The sequence below is a fragment of the Bos javanicus genome, chromosome 14, assembly GCF_032452875.1.
Source record: "Bos javanicus breed banteng chromosome 14, ARS-OSU_banteng_1.0, whole genome shotgun sequence".
In the NCBI taxonomy this organism is placed as follows: domain Eukaryota; kingdom Metazoa; phylum Chordata; class Mammalia; order Artiodactyla; family Bovidae; genus Bos; species Bos javanicus.
In genome coordinates this window covers 1045117-1067005 of record NC_083881.1, presented here as the reverse complement: position 1 = coordinate 1067005, position 21889 = coordinate 1045117, and the positions used below count along the sequence as shown (strand labels likewise).

Sequence of the window (21889 nt, the reverse complement as noted above, 5' to 3'; positions counted from 1 at the left end):
AGTCTCGGGGTAAGGACCCCTGCCCTGGGCCTGGAGGTCAATCCTCTCCCACAGGCCCACCCTAGCTCCTGCCCCTCCGGCCCCAGTCACTCCTCAGGCCCGGACACGGCCGCCTTGTGTCCCCAAGCATGCTCCCATAGGACCCTTGAGCCTCCACCGTCCCTCAGCGGCTTCCGAACCGGACCCCCTTTCCTTACTGTGGCACGGCGCCCCTTCCCACCCTCCAGGCCCACCTGCCTCTGGCCTGAGCCTCTCCCGCCCTCTGGGATGCTGCGCAGGACAGGTCTCCACTCCAGGACTTGCTGAGCTCTGCCCTACAGCTCCTACGCAACCTCGCCTGCACAGGTGTGTCCCCTCCCTCTCGCCTCTCCTCACACAGGTAGGTTCAGGGCTCAGAGGGAGCTCCTCAGAGACGCCCCAGACTGCCTGCCTGGCTAAAGCTGCCCCCCACCCCCTGTAGCTCTTGAGACACCACCGCGGATTTCCTTTTCTGCAGAGTGCTTCTGCCGCCTGAAGGCAAATTTTTCGACCTATTTACAAGCACCCAAGGAGCTTTCTGCATTCACCATCCACCGACACGCCCCGGCCTTGGCACATTCGGACCACGGGAACCAGCGCACAGCCCAGCACAGAGGTGTGGTACATGGAAGGCTGAGGGGTGGAGGACACGTGGGGGGAGGAAGAGTGGCCGAGCCAGCAGAAGCCTTCTCCAAGCCCCCCAAGAGGAGCCTCTTCCCAGCTCCCCCTCCATGTCCCCTGCAGAGCATGGTCACCGCATGTCTACAAGCTGATCTGTCCGCCTCTGAGTGGGGACAGCGCAAGGCGCAGGGGTCCGCACCCCACACCCTGTGGTGCCCACGGCCTTGCTCCCCCCTCCCTCGGAGCAGCAGAGCACCCTGCCAGCAGGAACAGCCTCCACTGTCCCCAGCCTGCACCCCAGTCTGCCTGAGGCCTAAAACGGGACCACGCGGTTCCCAAGTGCAGGTACAACTCCAGGGAAGACACATGCCACCTCCCCCTTGTGGCCTGGCACCAGACCCGTGGCCCTGTCAACCCCTCACCCTGTTCACCCTGCAACAGGGTGAGCATCCTAGAGCGTCTCCAGCCCACGGCCCTGGGACACTACCCACAGGCCCCTGTCCTGCTCTCTAGCTCCCCGGCAGCCCCTTGGCCCATGGCGGCTACAGCACGGCCGCAGCCAGGCTGTTCCCAGGCCTGGGGCAGTCCTCACCCCGACCCCCAAGCCACCAGAGCCCACCAGCTTGGAGCAGGGAGAGTGGGCCCCCAGGACTCTACATGGACAGTCCACAGTGCTAACCTCCCCGCCATCTGGAGAGCGCTCCCAGTCCACGGCACAGAATGACCTCTTTGACCGCATGGTGCTCCTTCCACAGGGTCCCAGGACACAGGATGGCAACTGTCTGCCTTGGGCCCGTCGGCCCGCAGCCCAGGCTCCATGGGGCAGGGGCAGCACAGGGCTGGCAGGGACACAGTCGAGGCCAGCGTTGGTCCTTGCATCAGGACCCAGCATTCTGGGCAGCAGAAAGACCGCCAAGAGGCCCAGGGCCCTGTCTGCCGCGACCGTGCCACCCTCAACGCCTGCCCAGCAGCCGCTCCACACACACACTGGCTTCCACGGGAGCCCAGCACCCGGCAGACACCCACCAGCTCCCTCAAGGGCTCTGCTGGCAGGAGCACAGCGCCCCTGCTGGGACACCCCCCCAACCCCCTCCTGCCATGTCCATCATTCAAGACCCTCTGAAACACCACCTCCATGCGGGACCCCTCCTGGACACCGCACTCCCTGCTGGTAGCCGGTTACTATGGAAACGCCCCAGCACCTGGGCAGCTCACATGCAGGCCCTGGAAGGGCAGGAGGGAACACCCCTGCCTCAGGGTTCCGGGACCCCCAGCTCCAGGGCAGCCCGCCTCCCACTCCCGGCCCTGAGCACCACCCCCTTGCAGCGCCTTACCTGTGGGGGCAGCTCCGCCTGCAGCTTCTCTGCCGACAGAGACAACATTGTGACCAAGAGCACCGGATAGGGACCGTGCAGCCCCGCAGATGCCCAGCCTCCAGAAAGCACCCCGGTCCCTCTCCCGGCTGCCCCAAGAGCCCCCAGCTGGCCTCAGGCTCCCGGTGGGCTCCCCAGCCCCTGCCAGCCTCTTAAAACATGAGGCTTCTCCACTTGTTCTCTCCAGTCAGTCCCGCAGCCAAGGCCCAACCCCCAACCCATTCCCCTGGCAGCCCCCAGGGGCTGCTGACAGGCTCCCTCTGCTGCCACCAGGGTGAAATCCATGCTTGCCGGAACCCAGGGACATGCAGCCAAAGGAGACTGGGTGGGAGGGAGGCTGGAGCCCTCTCCGCCCAGCACGGGCCTCCGCCCGGGCCCCCAGGGCCCACGCTCTCTGGCCGGCTCTGTGCAGGTGCTGCATGCCGTCCCGGACCCCAGCTGGGCCCTGAGCACTAAGGCAGCACAGTCCCTGGAACACAAGCCCCGGCAGCAGCGCCCAGGACCAGATCCCTGGTGTGTCCGTGGGGAAGCCACGGCTGCTCCAAGGAGACACCCAGGACCAGCCCCCCCGGAGCACTGCCATCGCCACAGTGGGGGGTGCCAGGGACTCACTGAGAGAGCAGAGAGACCCCTCCCAGGCCCGCTCAGGCCTTGAGAGGAGGCAGCAGCCCGCAGGGAGGGCAGCGAGGACAGGAGGGAGGGGCCCTGGACGGCACCAGCCAGGCCACCACCCCCTTCAGGGCTGTCTGCCTACCGCCCTCTCATCCCCTTCCCACCTCTGCCAAGAAGACGCGGCCATGCAGGCATGGAGGGATGTCCTGAAGAGGCCGCACGTGCCTGTCTGGCAGCCTCTCCATGGCCCCGAGCGCAGCGCACAGCACCGCAGCCCAGGCTGCCCACTGCCCGCCAGGCCGAACAGCTCTTGGGCCAGGGCCTGACAGTACAAGGTGGATGGAGACCGTGGGTCCCAGCGGGGAACAGAGCCAGCGCAGGCCCAGGGAACCCTTCCCAGCGTACCTTCCTTGGAGGGGACGTAGGCGCGGCCAGGAGGCAGGCAGCACGGCCGGGGCTTGGTGACCGGCATCAGCCCCTTGTTGGGTGTCTTCTTCGTAACGGGGCTGCTCTTTCCCCGGAGGGCCTGCTTTCGCCGCAGGCTGAACTGACTCTTAGCCATGGCAGCAGGTGGGGGGCTGCTCTTCTTGTCCGCAGGAAGGCTGCAGAGATAGAGCAGGTAGCTCTAGCAGGTACCCTCCCCGCCTCGCCCACCCATATCCCAGAACCAAGAGACCAGCCCTGGCAGGCAGCCAAGCCCCAGTGGGGTCTGGCCCCCCCACTTCGCTTTCCCACCTGATCCACCTCAGCGGCTCCCTGCCCATCCATCCCCCTACCCTACCCCACCCGGCTCCCAGCCGCAGCCCTGGAGGACCCCAGAGCCAGGGCAGGTGGAGGGCGGAGAAGCACAGCCCTTGACCCCCACCAGGTATTTCCACGACCATCTTCTGCACCTCCCCGGCCAGATGAGATGAGCCCCCACGTGGAACTGGGGGAGAGCAGAGGAGGCAGGCGTCGTCCCAAGGAGGGGCCGCCACCAGCCCCATGGCTCCCCTCCCCAAACTCGCCGACACAGAGGCCGCTAGAGAGAAAAGGCCAAGGAGAGCACGGAGCTCAGCGGCCCAGACGGCGCCTGTCCGGGGAGCAGGGCCCCAGGGCAAGGTCAGCGGTGGGAAGGGCCTGAGTGGGACTCCCTGACAGATGGCATGTGTCGCCACGCCTGATGACAGAGGCATCTGGCAGCTTCCACAATTAAGTCCCTGACCCTGAAGCCCTGGGCCACAGTGCCATCTTCCAGTCTCCTCTGGACCCAAGTGGGTAGAGGGCAGGGAAGCTGACATGCCTTCAGCGAGGGAGGAAGTCCCTGTCACCTGGCTGCCTTTCTCCTGCAAAGACCCTGCCCCTGGCCTGGGCACAAAGCTGTCCATCCACCATCCCGCAGGCCCAGAATGGAAGCCACCCCAGCAGCCTCTGGTCTCTCGCCAACAAGGGAAAGGGAGGGCTTGCTGGCACCACCTCCGCCCGTCCTCTCCCCATTAACTGAAAGGACAGCGGTAACTGCGGCCTCATTCCTGCCAGACATGCTGATGCACCACAGGCAAAGCTCCGTCCTCAGGCCCCATCAGGGGCGATGCTTCCTCCCTGCCTCCCACACCCCTGCCCAGACAAGACCCAGGGAGGGGCAGGGGCCCGCACCTGGCACTGCCCCGCCTCCGGATGATCTTGGTGCGGCTCTTCACTTTGTAAGCTGAGAGTGGAGTCTCACTGAAGACAGGCTGCAAGCTGCTGGGTTCCACTGCCCGTCTGTCCGCTGGGGGGGACCTAGACGGGATGGGGGAGAGCTGGGAGGCACGGTCCTTGCTGCCAACCTCTGACTGCCAACGGAAGGAGGAGGCCGAGGAGGCCGAGGGGCTGGAGGCCTTCCACTTGTACTTGCTGGGGGAGGCCCCAGGCACGGCAGACACAGCAGGCCTCCTGGGCTTGGCATCTGGGTCGGCTTTGAGCTGAGGCTTCTCTGTTCGTTCCGCTGCAGCAAAGGGGGCCTTGCACACGTTCTCCGCCGCCGCCCTGGGACTGAGGGCCCGCCGAGAGGCCCGAGGACTCTTCGCCGAGGCAGCCACCCACTTGTAGTTGTTTTTCTGAAACTTGTTGGTTCGACAGGACACCAGCACCGAGGGCTCCCTGGTCTGCCTGGGTCCAACAGCAGGTCTAGCTGGGCCTACCACCAGGCTAGAGGCAGCGGATGGGCCTGAGAGGCCGGTGTTCGCGCTCCCGTCCCCACGGAGCTGTGTAACAGAGCTGGCCACAGAGTGCGAGCCCGCCTTCCGGCCTAGGGCCATGCCGCCTCGCTGGGGCAGGCTGGAGGGCAGGAAGCGGGCCCTGACCGCAACTGCACTCTCACTGACCGTCCGCCGGGGCTCCAAGGGGTTCTCACTCACGCTGCTCACTGACTTCACCACCCGGGGCTTGCCAGCCTCCTTCTGGCAAACCAGAAGGGGGTCCTCCGCACTGCAGCCCCCCTTGGCTCTTCCTTGCCTCGAGGGCTGCCGCTGTGCACCAGAGGACTCACCCTCACCTTCCTGAGGCCTGTGGTCATTCCAGGGGGGGTCCTCGTATTCTTCCAAGGAGGTCCGCAGGACCCCCGCAGTGCTGGCCGAGCCCGGCTTGGATGGTGGTTTGATCTTGATGACCATGTTCTGGTCTGGACTGAGCTGCACCTGCCTCTCCAGGATGTACTCCTGCGGTTCAGGACCCTGGCTGCTCCCAGCCCTGAGCGGCGGCTGCGCGGCACCATCACCGGGCGGGTCCGAGGAGCCCAAGGGCCGATTCACGAGGGAGTATTTCTTGCGCCACGCAGGCCCATGGTTCAGGGAGAAGCCCCTCCGGCTCGGACGAGGGTAGCGAGCACTGAAGGTCCTGCTGCTGTTGTAAGTGGGCGGCTGCCACTGGGAAGTGGTGGAGGTGCCCAGGGCGGCGGAGGTACCTGGGGCAGAGGCACTGCCGTGGAGGCTTTTGTAGTCATCAATCAGACCTGAGGAGGCAGGAGCATAGACTCTGTCAACCGAAGGGTGAGGAAAATCAGGGAGAAACCCCTGGAGGAGCATCAGCTGACCAGACACCCTGTAGACCCCACTGGATCCTGCCAAGTCCCAGTACAGGAGGGGCAGCCCCAGGGCCTGAGAACCACTGACAGTCAGCCTAAATCCCCTAGGCCGATCTTTCCCATGAGCCTCTTCCCATCGATCCTACTTCAATCCTATTTCTGGCTGCTTATCCTTAAAATGCACTCCTGTGACATAATATCCCCTGTTCAGCAGGGATATTATGCTGGGTTCCCAATCCTCTGAGGCGAAGTGTCACCCAGCACGAAGAGACCAGCAGGGCCCATGCTGCAGCACCTCAAGAGACACACGGAAGGCCTCCGGCTAGCCCACAGACACAAAGGGGCAGGGCTGCACCTTCAGGACCTCCCTGCCTGGCACACACAACAGCGAGTGTAAGACAACTGACGCCCCGGGTACTCCACACGTGACAAGAATGTCACATCATCCTCCCACAAGAAGAGAAGAGGCCTAACATTTGGAGTTTCAGTGCAGGAGACCACCAGGTGAAGCCCCTGGACAGCGTGGCTGTGCAGGCAGACACAGGCCTCAGCTGGAACCACCCAAGCTGTCACAACTCAGCCAACAAGCCCTCCAGTCACAGCACTCCCCCACCATATGTCCCACCTCCAGGCCCAAAGAGAGTCACGTCCAGACCTGGTGACACCTCAGGGCAGGTATGATGGAGGGCCAGAAGTGGCTGGTAGATGGGCTCAGCCCAACTGAACTCTTCCCAATAATACACACTTCCCAAGTTCTTAAATCTTCTCTTTGTGGGAATAACCTTTAAAATGATTAAAAAAAAAAAAAATACAGCACGCCATCTCTCATGACTCAGTAGTAAAGAATCCATCTGCCAATGCAGGAGACACAAGAGATGCAGGTTCAATCCTTGGGTCCAGAAGACCCCCTGGAGAAGGAAACGGCAGCCCATTTCCTTCAAAGCGCTGGCAGACTGCAGTCCACATGTGCTCAGTCGCCTCAGTGACCGCCAAGCTCCTCTGTCCATGGGGCTCTCCAGGCAAGAATACTGGAGTGGGTTGCCATGCCCTCCGCCAAGGGATCTTCCCTATTCAGGGATCGAACCTGCGTCTCCTGTGCCTCCTGCACCGCAGGCGGGTTCTTCACCGCCAGAGGGATGGGTCAGCCCCGGGCTATAGTCACTGAGGTCGCAAAAGAGTCAGACACGACTTAACGATTGAACAACAACATGCCGTCTGAGGTCTAAAAATGGAAAAGTTTGGAAAAACCTGAAGACCGGGGATTCTGGGCCAGGAATATCAAGGAGAATGTGACTGTAAGGAGGGACAAAGGCATCAGAACCGGGCGTCTGGGGAAGAAATACACACCCCTGGCCCCCGAGCAAGGGAGCGCGCCGGCGGGGCCGAGGCCGCGCACGCCCGCGGCGGCGGGGAGGGTCGCTTCCCGCCGGTTACTAAGCGACCCGCCCCGCCGCCAGCTGCCGCAGCACCGGTAACGCCCGCACCCGCCGCGGAAACCCGAGCTGGGATGAGCTGGGCCGGCTGGGAACGCCCCTTCAGGGTCCCCAGGACCCGGCCCGACCCCACCCACCTCCCCACCGACCGGACCCCCGCCTCCGACCCGTGGGCGGGAGCGGCCCCCTTCGGGGAGGCGGGCAGGGGACCGCTGTGAAGCGAGGGGGAGGAAGGGGACGCGCGACCCGGGCCCGGAGCGACCCACCCTGCAGGAGGCGGATCTGCCGCCGTAATTGCTCCTTTTCCTCCATCTCCGGAGTCCGCGATGCCCGGCCAGGCCCCCGCGACGTCATCGCCGGGCGACCGTTTTACTGCGGGCGGGGCGGAGCGCTGGGAGGCACCGCGACTGCGCACTGCGGCTGGGCCCAGGCATCCGCCGGCCGGAAATGGGGCCTCGGGAGTCGTGCGCCCCCGCCCTGGCTGCGCCTGGAGGGGCGGGGTCACGCACGCGCAATGCTGGGGGCGGAGGCCACGTCACTATGGAGCGCCGGGAAGTCCTCTCTCGGCCCTGCGGAGGGGACCCTGCGGCGTAAAGTCCGCGCCTTGAGGAGTTTTGGCCGGGTTCTTCGCCGAGAGCGTTCGTTCCCTGTGGGCCCGGGACGAGGGGCAGAGCCGGGGACTCCATGCTATCCACGGCGCGGGTCCTTCCGCGTCGAGCTAGAGGGGGGTTCTGCGGAAGTGAGCCGGCGCGGCGAGGGCCCGTGCGGCTCTGTTGTTGGCGGCCCGGTACAGGGGAAGGGACGTCCGGGATAGGAGAGGCACTGCAGGGACGCGTTAAACCTCTGAAAGGGTGAAAGACTGTGCCGTTTCGGTAGAAACAAGTATGAAAACAGGTGTGTACGTCCCTGTATACAGCTAGGGGGTGTAAAATGATATGGCCGCTGTGGTAAACTACTGTTTCCTCAAAAAGTTAAAAATAGATGCTTTGAGCCAGCAGTCAGATAGTTCGGGGTATATACCCTGAAGAAGTGAGAACAGGGACTCGAACATACTCTTGCGCCAACGTTGAGCGAAGCATTATTTGCCATAACAAAATGTAGAAATATCCCAAGTGCCCATGAGGGTGAATTGGTAATTGGTGTGTATCTGTACGATGGAATAGGATTTAGTCCTGAAAAGGAATGTAGGACTGGTGCGTGATACAGCGTAAACGAATCTCAAAAACAGTAAATAAGCCAGCCACAAAAGGACAAATATGGTAAGATCTCACTTGCATGACATGTTGAATAGGCACATTTATAGAAACAAAGTGCATCATAAGTTAGGGAGGGTTGAGGGGAGGAGAGACGGGGAATTAATGCTTTTTGGCTAGAGAGTTTATGTTTGCAGTGATGAGAAAGTGTTGGAAACATATAGTGGTGATGGTTGCACAACCTTATGAATCTACTTAATCCACCGAATTGGACACTTCAAAATGATTATATGAGGACTCCCTTGATGGGCCAGTGCCTGAGACTCCGAGCTTCCGATGCAGGGTGCCCAGCTGCGGTCTCCGGTCAGGGCACTAGATCCTGTATGCCACAACTAAAGATCCCACATGCCACAACTAAGACCTGGTGCAGCCAAATAAAATTTAAAATAATTGTATGACAACTTATATACCATATATATTTTGTTGTTCAGTCGCTAAGTTGTCTCCAACACTAGGACCCCATGGGCTGCAGCACGCCAGGCTTCCCATCCTTCAGTATCTCCCAGAGTTTGCTCAGGTTCATGTCTGTTGAATTGATGATGCCATCCAACCATCCCATCCTCTGTAGCCCCCTTCTCCTCCTGCCTTCAGTCTTTCCCAGCATCAGGGTCTTTTCCAATGAGTCAGCTCTTCGCATCAGGTGGCTAAAGTATTAGCTTCAGCATCCGTCCTTCCAGTGAATATTCAAGGTTGATTTCCTTTAGGGTTGACTGATTTGATATCCTTGCACTGCAAGGAACTCTGAAGAGTCTTCATCACCACAATTCAAAAGCGTCAATGGCTGCTGCTGTTAGTATATATTTTACCACAATAATAAGCGGACACAGTGTCTGCAGCAGACCTGAACAATAGGAAATGTTAAAGGAGATTCTTCTAAGTGAGGGGGAATGATACAATATGGAAACATCTTTATGTAGAAAGAGAACAGGAAACAGTATTAATAACATTTTAAAAATTTTTTATTTTCTCCAAAAGACAGTCACAGCAAAAATAATAAAAACGTGTTGTGGGTTTGTAACGTAATTAGAGGTAAACCATGCCAACAGTGATGCAAGGGGCCACACGCACTGTGTCCCCTGCAGGTGAGGACGCAACCCCCGGCCTGCCTCCTAGGCCAGCGCCTGAGCCCGCCCCAGGGTGTTAGTGTTACTCTGCTTAACTCGCAGCAGTGAGCACCCTGGAGTTTCTTAGCGGTGGCGGCTCCAGGCTGGGAATACCAGGCAATAGAATGGCCCCTGCACTCAGGCTGTGGGACAGGGTGAGCTACGGGTCATGCTGAGCACTGTGTGAGACCCTTAGGCCTTGGCAAAACTGAGAGCAGGGTATGGGAGTTCCCAGAGAATGAAATGGGATTTCCCACCAGGGATCGTGAAAAGCACTTCTTTGGGCTGGTGCTGTCTGGGCTCTTGAGAATCCTGCAGCCATCACCTCCTGAATGTGCCAGGACTGGCCTGTGGGAGGACTGGCAGCACATGCCCACTTAACACCATGGACCCTCATGACAGCCTGCTGTCTGCCATCAGTTGCTAGCTAGCCACAAATTTGATAAACCCAGGTGATGCCACGTGGAGCAGAGATAAGCCTAAATGTCAGGATTTAGGGCATCTCATAATTTTGGGCTTTGCTGGTAGCTCAGCTGGTAAAAGGAATCTGCCTGCAATGCAGGAGACTTGGGTTCTATCCCTAGGTTGGGAAGATCCCCTGAAGAAGGAAAAGGCTACCCACTCCAGTATTCTGGCCAGGAGAGTTCCATAGACTGTATATAGTCCATGGGTGGCAAAAACTCAGACAGGACAGCAACTTTCACATAATTTTGACCAAACCAGTGGATGTTTACCTCACTAAGTTCTGGGGTGATTTATTAGTACAAAGTGATGGATTCATTGAACCTATTGTCTTCTGTGCCCAACAAGCTCTCTGCTCCTGGACTTCAGTCCAAGAGTAGCAGAGGGGAGAACCCAGCCCCTTGCCAAGAGGAGGCGAGGTTTGTGGATTTGTCTCCTGGAGTTGTGAAACTAAATAGGATGTAAGTGCTGTCACAATTATCTGGCTAAACTTAAAACACTTTGATGCCCATCAAGCTGGCAAAGATTAGTCTTGAAAAAAAAAACCATTCTGCCCTCAGTGTTTGGGGGTGAAAGGGAAGAGACTTCACCATTCAGTTTTTTTAGGATGTTCGCATAGCCTTTCTGAAGAGCAGTTTGCAATATGTGCCAAGACTGAATACCTTTTAAGGAATTTCACTTTTCGGAGTCCTCCCAAAGGAAATAAGGAAACACGTGCAAGGCCTTCTGAACAAAAATATCAGGTGCTGGGGGAGGGATAAATTAGGAGTTTGAGATTAGCAGATACAAACTAATATAGATTAGTTTGTGTATTCAATTTCTTATATTCAGTAAGAAACTATATTCGATTTCTTACAATAAACCATAATGGAAAAGAGTATGAAAATGTATATGTATATGAATCACTTTGCTATACACCAGAAACTAACATAACATTGTAAATCAACTGTACTTAAAAAGTTCAAAAATTAAGTGCTGAGCTCCTTACATGGAACAAAAATAAAAAAATAAGGCTTCTCTGGCGACTCAGGTGGTAAAGAATCCACCTGCAATGCAGGAGACCTGGGTTCAGTCTCTGTGTCAGGAAGATCCCCTGGAGAAGGAAATGGCAACCCACTGCAGTATCCTTGCCTGGAGAACCACACACAGAGGAGCCTGGCAGGTTACAGTCCATGGAATCACTGTTGGACATGACTGAGTGACTAACCACAGGCCCTCATAGGAACAGGTGTTGACTGGCTGGGAGCACTACCCCCTATGGATGCCCCCTTGCCTTCCGTCCAAGTAGGGAGGAGCAGGAAGTGACTGTACAAGAGACCAACCATTGAGGACTCTGTGGGTTCCCCCATCCCAGCCGCTAACCCCCACTCCACCCTCCACCCTCACTGCAAAGCATGATCCTCAGAGCCAGATCCTTTGGGAAGAAAAGTTGACTAGTTGCTGTTTCCTAGATGGCAGCATTTCCATGAGGCTCTCAGGGGCCATGGAGGATGGATGGTTGGACATCACCACAGTGTCCCACATGCCCTAGTCCTGGACAAGCCCGGACAGGGAACTTGCCAGGTGCAAAAGACACCCCGCCCCAGCCAAGCGATGCCTGGAGGCCAGCAGTCAGAGGCTCCTCCTGCTAGGGCAGAGTGAAGTGAGGCTCAGAGCAGTAGAGCCCCGTACACTGCAGGATCTCTCGGGGCTGGGCGGGGCTCTGTGCCGCTTCCTTAGCCCCTCCCGGCAGAAAATCCAGGGAGCTAGGCAGGCATCAGGGCCGTGCGGGAGCCGGGCAGGGCGACGGGAACCGCTCGTCACCCACCTCGGCCCGGAGACCGGCTGTGAGCCCCCGCTCACATCCTGCCGCACCCTTTCCTGATTCTGCCCGGCCTTCCTGCGGCCTCCGCCCCTCCTGACTCCGGAGCTCCCCAGGGCCCGAGGCCGCCCCGTCGCCCAGCGATCCGCTGAGCGTGGACCGCGGGCCTGCTGGACAGGCGCTGCTGCCCGGCGGTCCGAGCCACCGCTGAGGGCCCGGGCCAGCAAGGGGGGCGGGGGCGGCGAGCGGGAGGCGGCCCCGCGGGGACTCGACCCCGGAGGAAAGGACCCCTGGACTTTGGTGCGCTCCGCACCCCTCGGCCCCGCAGCGCCGCGCTCGTTCCCTCCGGACCGCCGCTTGCCCGCGCGGGTTCCAGAGCCGGAGGCGTGGGGCAGCAGCCGACATCGCGGCGACCCGGGAACCACCGTGTCACTGGGTGGAGGGCCCAGGGTGGAGCCGCTGCCTGCCGCCCCCACGCCCCTACCCCGTCCCGCGCTGAGGCCCCGCAACCCTGACCCGACGTGCCCTGAATGCGAATGGTCCAGGGCTGGGTGGGCCCGCTGGGGCGGGAGCGCGGGTGGGTTCCTGGGGACCACTGCTCTTCCCCTCGCCCCACGCCGTCGCCTGCCCGTCTCTCGGTTCGGTCCCTGCTGTCGCAGCCTGGACACCACCCTCCCTCAGCCCGCTCCCCCATCTCTGAGGGGGTCCCAGCCGCTGCATCCTACGCCGGTCCTGGTTATATCCTGGTCTTAGGACCTGCTCTGTTCCTCCCAGGGGCTGGCCATTTCCAGGACAGGGACCGGCCCCCACTGCCCAGCTCCTTGCAGGGTCTGGCCGGGTGCCCGCCCCACTCTGGGTGGTAGAGGCCTGCGACTGCAGTGAGGTTCTTCCTTCCAGCTCTTTCGGAGGTACCACAGCCTCCCTGCATGCAGCCCAGAGCCCCTCCCGGCCCTGGTCACAGTACTCCATCAGGCACGGTGTCCTCCCTGGCTCTGGACCCCAGGGCCTGCCCGGAGCTTGCCCAGGGAGGCCTCCACACCCCAATGTCGCCTGATGTTACCCCAGACTTCCTGGGGCTCCCTAGGCCCGCGATGGGGGAGAGTGGTGCAGGGCCAGCCCCTCCCACCTTCCTTCTGCGGCTTCTCCAGTGGATTCACTTCCTGCCCTTTCAGGCTGACCTCTGCCTTCAGGAGCCTAGTGACACCACCACTCACCAGCGCAGTGCCTCTTGTGTAGGCTGTTGCTAAAGAACTGAACCCCGGACTTCCCTGGCCCTCCAGCAGTTAAGATTCCTCTCTTCCACTGCAGGGGCACTGGTTCCATGATCCCTAATCAGGTCAGGGAACTAAGATTCCCTGTGAACATGCAGCAACAACACCCTTCCATGGTTCATTCAGCTCCAGGTCACTGCCTGAGGCAGGGGGGCACAGTGCAGCACGACACCCCCCGTTACCATGGCCACTGCGGCCACCGCACTGCTCCTCCGTGTGGACAGCACCTGCCTCCACCGGTCCACCCACGTGGCGGCAAGGCCTTCTAGAAAAATAAACCTGGGGGCCAGTCATGCCTCAGCCAGAAGCCCACAGTAGCTTCACCCCCATACTGAAGAGGCTGCTACCCCCACCCTTGGCCTGGAACCTGACCAACTGGAGAGGTGGAAGTTAGGGGCCACTAGGAGGCTACACAGCTTTCCAGAAGCTTTGCTGTGGGAACAGGGAGAAGCAGGAGAATGCCCGGTGGGCCCAGCACACACCATACAGAATGCAGGACTGCACATAGGAGCACACACACACAGACCCAGGTACAAGCACGTAACACGCAAAACACAGCCGTACGAATACACACGCGTTCGTGCGCAGACCTACATCACGCACGGATGCCCGTACTTATGGACATGTGCATACATGTGCATATGCTTACATTACATACACACGGGAACACGGACATGCACTCAGCCTCCTGGAGCATCCTGCCACCACCAGCCGGATGCCCTGATTGTATTGGCAAACGGGCTCCAGTGACTGGGTCGGGTGTGGGAGCCCCACACTGTGCTGGGTGGGGACCCACGGCCCCAGAGCCCTCAGCCAGCAGAGTTCACTGGCCTGCACTCTAGTCCCCTGATGTGGAGAGAGAAACGGCCTCAGAGACCCCAGTGAGGCACTGAAGCCACCCTGTTCCCCACCCCACCCCCTCCGATGGACAGTGCCTGCCTGTGTCTACCCAGGGTTCACAGCGGCTCCAAACTTCTGCTTTCACAAGATTGCTTCCCTTCTGTTTGAATCAGCATTTCCACTTATTTGCAGCTGCAGCGTTCCAAAACAGACAACCCCTGCACTGGCATCGGGGCTGATGCCAGCAGCTCTACCTGGCGGGGCCCTCGTCCAGTCCACTTCAGATCCCTCATCTGCAGGAGCACGCAGTGCCGGATGCTGACACGCAGCCACCCCTCGAGTGAGTGTGCACAGCAGAGCCCGTGGGCTGAGTCTCGGGCCAGCCAGCCAGCAGGGGCCCTGGCGTGAGCTCCAGAGGGTCAGGAGACCTAGAGGCAGGATGTGGTGGTGGAGCAGTGGAGAAGTGGGGTGTGGGGCTCCTGGGCGCCTTGCCCCGGACACAATCCACACATGGCCCTGGAAGGAAGGACATTGAGAGCCTGCACCAGGCCTGGATGTCGTCACTTGGCTTCAGGTTTTCACAGTAACAGCTTTGAATGTTACTGTGGTATGTGAGATACAATTCACAAACCATACAATTCACCCATTAAAAGTGTAAAACTCTGGGGGTTTACCATATCCAGACTCGGGCAACCACCAGCACAACCAATCTGAGATCATTCCCGTCACCCCAAAGACACTGTGTCACATCCCCCACCCCTGGGAGCTCTAACTCTGCTTTCTGTCCCTGCAGACCTGCCTGTTCTCCTTTCATATGCCTAGATCCTGAGCGCTGTCTCCTGCGGGCCTGACTCCTTGTCTTGGCGTAACGCTCTGAGGTCCATCTACGCTGTGCTGTGTGTCAGAACTTCCTCTGCGTGGCTGAACACCGACGGCTCCATTGGGTGTGTTGACCACGTTTTGTTTGTTCATGCTTCTGTAGGTGGACGTTTTCCACAGATGGACATTTGCAGTGCGTTTTGGCTGTTAAGAATAACGTTCTGAGAGCATTCACGTGCAGGTTTCTGCATGAACACGTTTTCATTTCTCTAGAATGCACTCCTAGCCGTGGAATGGACGAGCCTGTGGTAGTTCTCTGTTTAACTTTTTGAGGAACTGCCAGACTGTTTTCCATGGGCGCCTGCACCCTTTTACAAGCCCAGTGCTGTGTGCTGCCAGATTCCCCCAGGTCTTCTCCCACACTTGTTACTCCTCCTTTTATGTTACAGTTAACTATGCGTGTGAGGCGGCCTCTAACCTTGCTTTGATTTGCATTTCCCTGACGCTAACGACCTGAGCCTCTTCTTCCGAGCTCACTGGCCATTCGTACACTTTCCCTGAAGAAATGTTTTTTCAGACCGTTTGCCCTGGCCTGTGGTTTTAGGAGAGAAGGATCAAAGAAGCTCTGCGCGGTTGGAGGCTACGGGGGTGGGGTGAGAGTCCCCGCCCCTGCACCCCTACTCCCAGCCGGCTGCGGGGCGGGTTCACCAGGGGCGTTTCCGGCTCCTCTCAGCGCCTCCGGCTGCCCCGCGGAGGTTTCACTTTTGGGTCTGGGAACCTTCAGGCTGTGTGCGTGCTGGGCAACTCCGGGGCAGAGGCTTCCAATCCTGGCCCGCGGGGCAGCCCGGCTTCGGCTTCGTGGGCACAGGCACACGACAGTCACGGTCACTGGTGAGCTGCTCCCACCCACGCCCTGCGCCCCTGCGCCTCGCAGGGGGCTGCCTGCCCTGGCTCCCACGTGGGGCCCTTGCTTCTTCTGGCGGGGGGTGGGGGGTCGGGGGGGAGGCCAGCACCTCTGGGTGGAGACCAGGTCCTGTCACCTTCCTTGGGCTTCCCCAAGCCCCCCAGGACTCCCCGCATCCCAGACCAGCTGGGGAAGCCCCAGGCCTCTGGGAAGGGGGCTCCCTCCGAAGTCTGACTGGTTTGGGCTTAGCTCCAGGCAGGCACCTCCAGGTGCCCCTGGGCCCACTCTGGGATCTCAGGCCAGTGCCAAGGCTTAGGGGCTTCCCACAGCCAGACGTCCTGGGTCCTGAGTCAGGCCCACAATGGCTCCTGACCCCTGAAGACAGACGAGTGACTCACAGAGCTCTGGGCACTGAGGAAGCCCTGGAGGACAGGCCTCGGGGCTGGGGATGCTTGGGCCGGGCCTTGCCTGGGCCTTCGCACCAACTGCCCAGGAGGCAATGGCTTCTGCCTGCTCCCTGCTCTCTGAACACCTCGGCCAGGAAGGCAGCTGCTAAGGCAAACAGAGCCCCAGCCTCACCCTGCCCTTTCTCGGGGGCTACTTTTCATGAGCAGCCCGAAGCCTTGTTGAAGTAGCAAAGTGATGGAGGGCTTGGTGGGCGGCCAGGGATGCCCCCTCCCCGACAAGCGCTGAGTCCCAGGGCTTTCTTGGGCTTCCTGTGGACACTCTGGTCACAGGACAGATGGTGTGCATGGCTGGCCCGAGTCCCACGGAAGGCTACGAGTGACATCCAGCCTGGAGGCGCTTGGGGACCCTTGCAGAGATGGACAGTGGGTGACAGGGTGCACTTGGAGGCCAGCATCCCAGGCCTGGCCAGGCAGGACTGCCTCGGAGACACCCGAGCGGGTGCCTCTCCACTCTTCCCCTCCCCTGCCCTCTTCCAGCCCTGAGGGTGGAAGGCCTGACCAGCTGCCCTCCTCAGGAGCATGGCCTCGGCCTTTGAGAAGGTGGTCAGGAGCGTCGTCCGGGAGCTGGACCACAAGGACCTCACCCCTGTGGACAGCCTTTGGAGCTCCACCAGCTTCCAGCCCTACAGCCTTTTGAGCAGGAAGCCCTTGAGTTCACGATTCTGGAGACCGCGCTACAAGTGTGTCAACTTGTCCATCAGGGACATCCTGGAGCCCGATGCGCCGGAGCCAGGTACCTGACTGGTACTGAGTCCAAGTCATGGGTGGGCGGGGGGTGGGCCAGCCGGCTCCCGCTCGGGCCCCTGGGCTCTGTCTCCAGCGGGCAGGCGCTTTCCAGAGGCCCCCTCCACCAGGCAGGACAGGCAGCAGCTGGCAGGCAGGGCCTCAGCTGTGCTCTCGCTCCAGCGCTGGAGTGTGGCCGCACCTTCCAGTTCCATGATGCGATGGACGGGCAGCTGCAGGGCAGCGTGAAGCTGGAAGCCCCAGGACAGGGCAGGCTCTCAGGCGGGGCCGCGGTGTCCGGCAGCTCCAGCGCCTCGATGGACCTGTGCACTCTGAGAGTGACCCCCAACACCTGGGAAGCCATGCACCACGAGAGGTGAGCCCCAGGGCTGCGGGCCCACTGACCCTGGGCAGCTGACCCTGGTCAGGTCCTCGAGGCCACAGCAGTCACAGGGTGTCTGTGCAGGCTGAGGGATGTCCCAGAGTCAGGGGCCGTGCAGAGACCAGTGGCTGGGAAGGAGGCTGCCGAGGTCCTGGGGGCCTGCATCCTGCAGGTCGGGGGGCCAGGGGTCAGACTGAGCTCTGCGGCAAAGAGGCTGGGGTGGAACACATACAGGGACCCTGGTGAGAAGGACGGTTAGCTCAGCACACAGACGTGAGATCTGAACCCAGGGAGTGGAAAGAGACAGCAGACAGGTGAGCAGCCAGCCTCAGGGTGGGCCCCTCCAGAGGCCCGCAGGCTTCCCCATCCCTTCTTCCTGCCCCCCGTCTGCCCACAGGCACTGGAGCACCCAGGGGATGGGGCGATAGGGGTCCCGTGCCGGGGCATCCACGTCACCCCATCCATGGCCACAGACACTGAGGTCCAGGGAAGGGAAAGTCATCCCAGGGCAGGGGGAGCGGAGGGCAAGGCGCACCCTGCACACTTCCCACTGGCCCACTCACTGCAGGCGCCTGCGGCAGCCTGAGCCCAAAACCCTGCAGCAGCTGCGGAGTCGGGGGGATGACGTGTTTGTAGTGACCGAGGTGCTGCAGACACAGAAGGAGGTGGAGGTCACCCGAACGCACAAGCAGGAGGGCTCAGGCCAGTTTGCACTTCCGGGAGCCTTCTGCTTACAGGTGGGTGGCGAGGGCCCTGCAGTGGGCACAGCGGGGGAGGCAGGAGGGCAGTGTCCCCACGCAGACCCCCACCACCAGCACCTGGCTGCCCCTGGCCCCACCACCCGGAACCCAGTCCTGAGCCCACATCCGTCCCTCAGGGCAAAGGCGAGGGCCACCTGAGCCAGAAGAAGACGGTCACCATCCCCTCGGGCAGCACCCTTGCATTTCGGGCGGCCCAGCTGGTTATTGGCTCTGACTGGGGTGAGCCAGGGTCCAGGTGACTTCTGGGGCCCAGGCTCCATCGCAGAGGTGGGGAGGCCTGGAAGAGTCACCGGCTGCCTGGAGGTGCTGGGGACATCTGGTGACATGACTGTGGGCTGGGGTGGCCGAGAGCCCCTTGTTCAGGCAGGTGGGAGGTCGGGGCACAAAGTGGGGCTGCACAGGGAGCCCAGTGGGCCAGGGAGATTCCAGGTGTTCCGCCAACCTGCCTCCCTCATCTCTGCCCCTCCTGGCTTCCAGACATCCTCCTCTTCCCAGACAAGAAGCAAAGGACCTTCCTGTCGCTGCAGGCAGGTGAGGCCCATGCACCTGGGAAGTGGGACAGGCTGATAAGGAGAGCCCAGAACAGCACATCTGGGAGACATACACACACACACGTGCATGCACACATGCACACACTAATGCAATGCACACATACACCCATGTAAACACATGCACACTTACGCATATACACACATGCAACACACACTTGTGTGTACAAATGCACACACTCACACATATACACACATGTAATACACGTGCACACACACACTGTCGTGCACATACACATGAGCAACACACACACACTCGTGAAAACGCGCACACACACACACGGGTAGCATGGCGACAGGCTGGCACCAGGCGGGTTTGACCTTGCTCCTTGCCCCAGGCTGCCAGGACTGGGATGACAAGCTGTGAGGGCCCAGGGGAGGCCTCAGCCCTCTCTGGCTCGGGCCCCCACTCCCAGCACTGACTAGCCCTGCCTTGCCCAGGCCGCAGGCCCTCCAGCAGTGCAGACAGCCATCCACATTCGTGCTTCAGCTTAGCCTCCATAAGGGCCCTCTCTGACTACTTCCACTTCCAGCCGGGTCAGTACCTTCTGGGCCACCCTGGGGCCCCTGCTCCCCCTTTGCCCCCAGCATCTGCGCTCCCTTACCAGGGCTCCATGGGGCCACGTGGGCACCTGGGCAATTGCAGACCTGTCCCCATAGATGGGTCCACGGAGCACTGGCTGGCGACCACTGACGACTACCAGGGCCTGCGGGCAGAAGTGAAGGCCTGGGCCATGGGCCTGGAGGGCTTGTCCAAGGGGCTATGTGGGCAGCTGCTGGGTGGCCTGGGGCAGGTGCTGCGGGACGAGCCGGCTCTGCAAGCCCTGGAGGACTCGGTGAGTGAGCTGGGCTGTGCGTGCGGGGTGTTAGAGGGTGGGGTAGCACGAGAGCTGAGTGGGGCGGTGGAGCAGGTGCCTGCCCGCCCTGTTCACCCCCACTCCCCCGGGTGACCCCACCTGTAACAGGTGCCTGTCCCACCCTACTCACCCCCACTCCCCCAGACGCCCCCACCTGGAGCAGGGCCTGCCCGCCCTGCTCACCTCTGCTCCCCCAGACGCCCCCACCTGAAGCAGGTGCCTGTCCCGCTCTGCTCACCCCTGCTCCCTCAGGCGCCACCACCTGGAGCAGGGCCTGCCCGCCCTGCTCACCCCTGCTCCCCCAGGCACCCCCACCTGGAGCAGGTGCCTGTCCCGCCCTGCTCACCCCCACTCCCCTGGGGGCCCCCACCTGGAGCAGGTGCCTGTCCGCCCTGCTCACTCCCAGTCCCCCGGGCACCCCCACCTGGAGCAGGGCCTGTCCCACCCTGCTCACCCCCACTCCCCTGGGGTGCCTCCAGCTGGAGCAAGGCCTGTGCGGCGGGCCGGTGGAGCCTCGGGACGGCCCGGTGGGCGCCATCCTTGAGTCCCTGGTGCTGCCCTCTGGACAGCTGGAAACAGAGCTCGCAGGCCCCGTCTTCTATCTGCTGCAAGTGCTAGCAGGTAAGGGGCTCGGGGCGGGGCAGGGAAAAGGCAAGGACGCGAGCTCCTCTGGCTAGCCCCTGGAAGCCCTTTCACCCGAGATCTCTCCGCAGTGCTGAGTGAAGCCCAGCACGTACTGCTGGCTGAGGTGCTGGAGACGGGGGCCCTGTCAGGGACATTTTGGCTGGTGAGAAGGCCTGGGTGTAGGGGAGGGGTGGGCCGGTGTGGGGCCCGGTGCCTCGCAATGGGGTGGCGTGGGAGGGTGCCCAATGCCGGGCCCTCTGACCGCTCCCACCCTGTCTGCCAGGTGGAGAGCCTTGTGGAGCAAAGCAGCCCGTGGCAGGAGCACCGGGCTGTGTCCCTGCCGCCCGAGCGCCTGGGCGACAGCTGGGGCTCAGAGGCACCCGGCTGGGCTCTGCTGGAGGCATGCGGCTTGGAGCCCCAGGTGGGCACCCCCCAAGTGTGCTGGGAGCCTGGGGCCCGCGGCTGTGCATGCGCACTTTATGCCTGCCTGGCGCTGCTGCTCAGGCTGAGCCAGCTCTGCTAGTCTGTGGCCCGCCCGCTGCAGGCACAGCTCGCACCCACCGGCTGCCAGGAGCCACACCCAGCTGTGTGGGCGGCTCTCCACAAGACCTGGGGGGGGTGGGGACAGCCAATAAATGTGACAGATGACAAACAGGGAAAATGACGCATGAGCTTTTGAGGAGCCCTCTATCAGGGGTCGGGGGCCCAGGGGGGGATGCCCACACAGGACGGGGAGGGACCTGGGGGCTAGGAGCAGGCAGGCCCAGGGGCCTTCCCTGTGCTGGACCCAGCCACTCCGGAGCGACCGGCCACGTGGCCAGGCTCCTCCCTGCCCCTGCCCCCGCAACAGCAGGCTGGCCTGGAAGAACAGGGCATGGCGATGCCAACCCCCAGGACTGTTCTCTGTCCACCTCAGGGAGCCTGAGAGCATTCTGACGTTCTGATGCAGGCAGCGGGCCGTCCTCCCTCTGCAGAGCTGCAAGGGGGCAAGAACAGGGCGCTAACAGACAGAGAGCTCTGCACTCCTGGGGCTGCATGGGGGCCTGGGGGAAATGACCCGAACCAGAGAAACTGGGCTTTGGGGTGTGTCTCATCCAAATTCATTCACTCAAAGGTAGGAGTCTGTCGAGAGGAGAGGAGACCTCCCTGTCCTGAGCCGTGGTCCCTGGGCCTCGCCAGGCACAGAGAGGGGGTGACTGACTCAGCCAGGCAGTTACTCTCACCGTGGAGTTGTCACAGCCAGGAGAAACTTGCCTCTCCCTATGGGAGCCGGTCTGCTCTCCTCCACTTGGTGGAAGGCAAGGAAAGCCACGTTCCCTTCCTGTCCGGCTCGCCGCTGCCCTGCAGCCCCAGGACTGGCTAAACATACGGAATGGAGAATCCCTGGTCGTCTGGTGGTTAAGTACTCGGCACTTCCACCGCTGGGGCCCGGGATTGATTCCTGCTTGGAGAACAAAGATCCCACAAGCAACATGGCCCAAAAAAATAAAAATAAAGAGAAGAGGTGGTCGGCCCAGCTGTGGTTGGGACATTAACCCCTGAGAAAACTGAGGATCGAGGTTGACAGTAAAATTAATATTAAAAGAGTGCTCCCTAAACATCCCAGATCCCAGTACAGAAATGCCTAGCAATTGTTCCCTCACCCAGGGCAAGGGAGAAGTTGGACACCTCCCAGGCCTGTTTGTGTTCCCCGGAGCCCAAGCTCCTCCTTTGGGAACCTTGCTAGGGCACTGAAAGGCACCACCAAGGCAGACAGGACTGGAGCAGCGCAGGTCTTAGAAAGCAGCAAGTGAGCAGGCCACCGGCGCTGCTTCTGGGGCCCCGAGACGCTCCCTGCAAGATCAGGTGGTGAACTGGGTCTGCTGAGCCCCACCCAGGCGCCCTTTGGAGGGTCTCACTGTTGGCCCTCAGGCTCCAGGGTCGCCAGTGCCCGGAGCTCTCCAGTGACAGCTCATTTGAGAGCATCTAAGCATC

At 61.1% G+C, this 21889-nt stretch overlaps 2 protein-coding genes across 6 annotated transcripts in view; one reads left to right on the top strand and one right to left on the bottom strand.

Moving 5' to 3' along the window:
* Positions 1 to 7576, bottom strand: part of ZC3H3 (zinc finger CCCH-type containing 3) — a 63646-nt gene extending 56070 nt beyond the window's left edge. The window contains 3 exon segments of the mRNA XM_061438090.1: positions 3030 to 3226; positions 4260 to 5595; positions 7367 to 7576. Coding sequence (XP_061294074.1) covers positions 3030 to 3226; positions 4260 to 5595; positions 7367 to 7454 — 1621 coding nt within the window. The 5' untranslated portion in view covers positions 7455 to 7576.
* Positions 7577 to 12320: 4744 nt separating this feature from the next.
* Positions 12321 to 20567, top strand: GSDMD (gasdermin D). 5 transcript variants are annotated; one of them, XM_061438237.1, is made up of 12 exons: positions 12321 to 14170; positions 14653 to 14774; positions 16536 to 16753; positions 16927 to 17119; positions 17694 to 17862; positions 18003 to 18105; positions 18364 to 18417; positions 18876 to 18971; positions 19095 to 19270; positions 19771 to 19912; positions 20005 to 20078; positions 20199 to 20567. In XM_061438237.1, exons 3-12 carry the CDS (start codon positions 16540 to 16542, stop codon positions 20436 to 20438), a joined length of 1461 nt encoding a protein of 486 aa, XP_061294221.1. In that variant the 5' UTR covers positions 12321 to 14170; positions 14653 to 14774; positions 16536 to 16539; the 3' UTR covers positions 20439 to 20567. The 5 variants fall into 5 exon arrangements, with proteins under 5 accessions (XP_061294221.1, XP_061294222.1, XP_061294220.1 ...); XM_061438238.1 differs by having other exon boundaries at positions 14624 to 14774; XM_061438236.1 differs by lacking the exons at positions 12321 to 14170; positions 14653 to 14774 and adding an exon at positions 14781 to 15540.
* The last annotated feature ends 1322 nt before the right edge of the window (positions 20568 to 21889 follow it).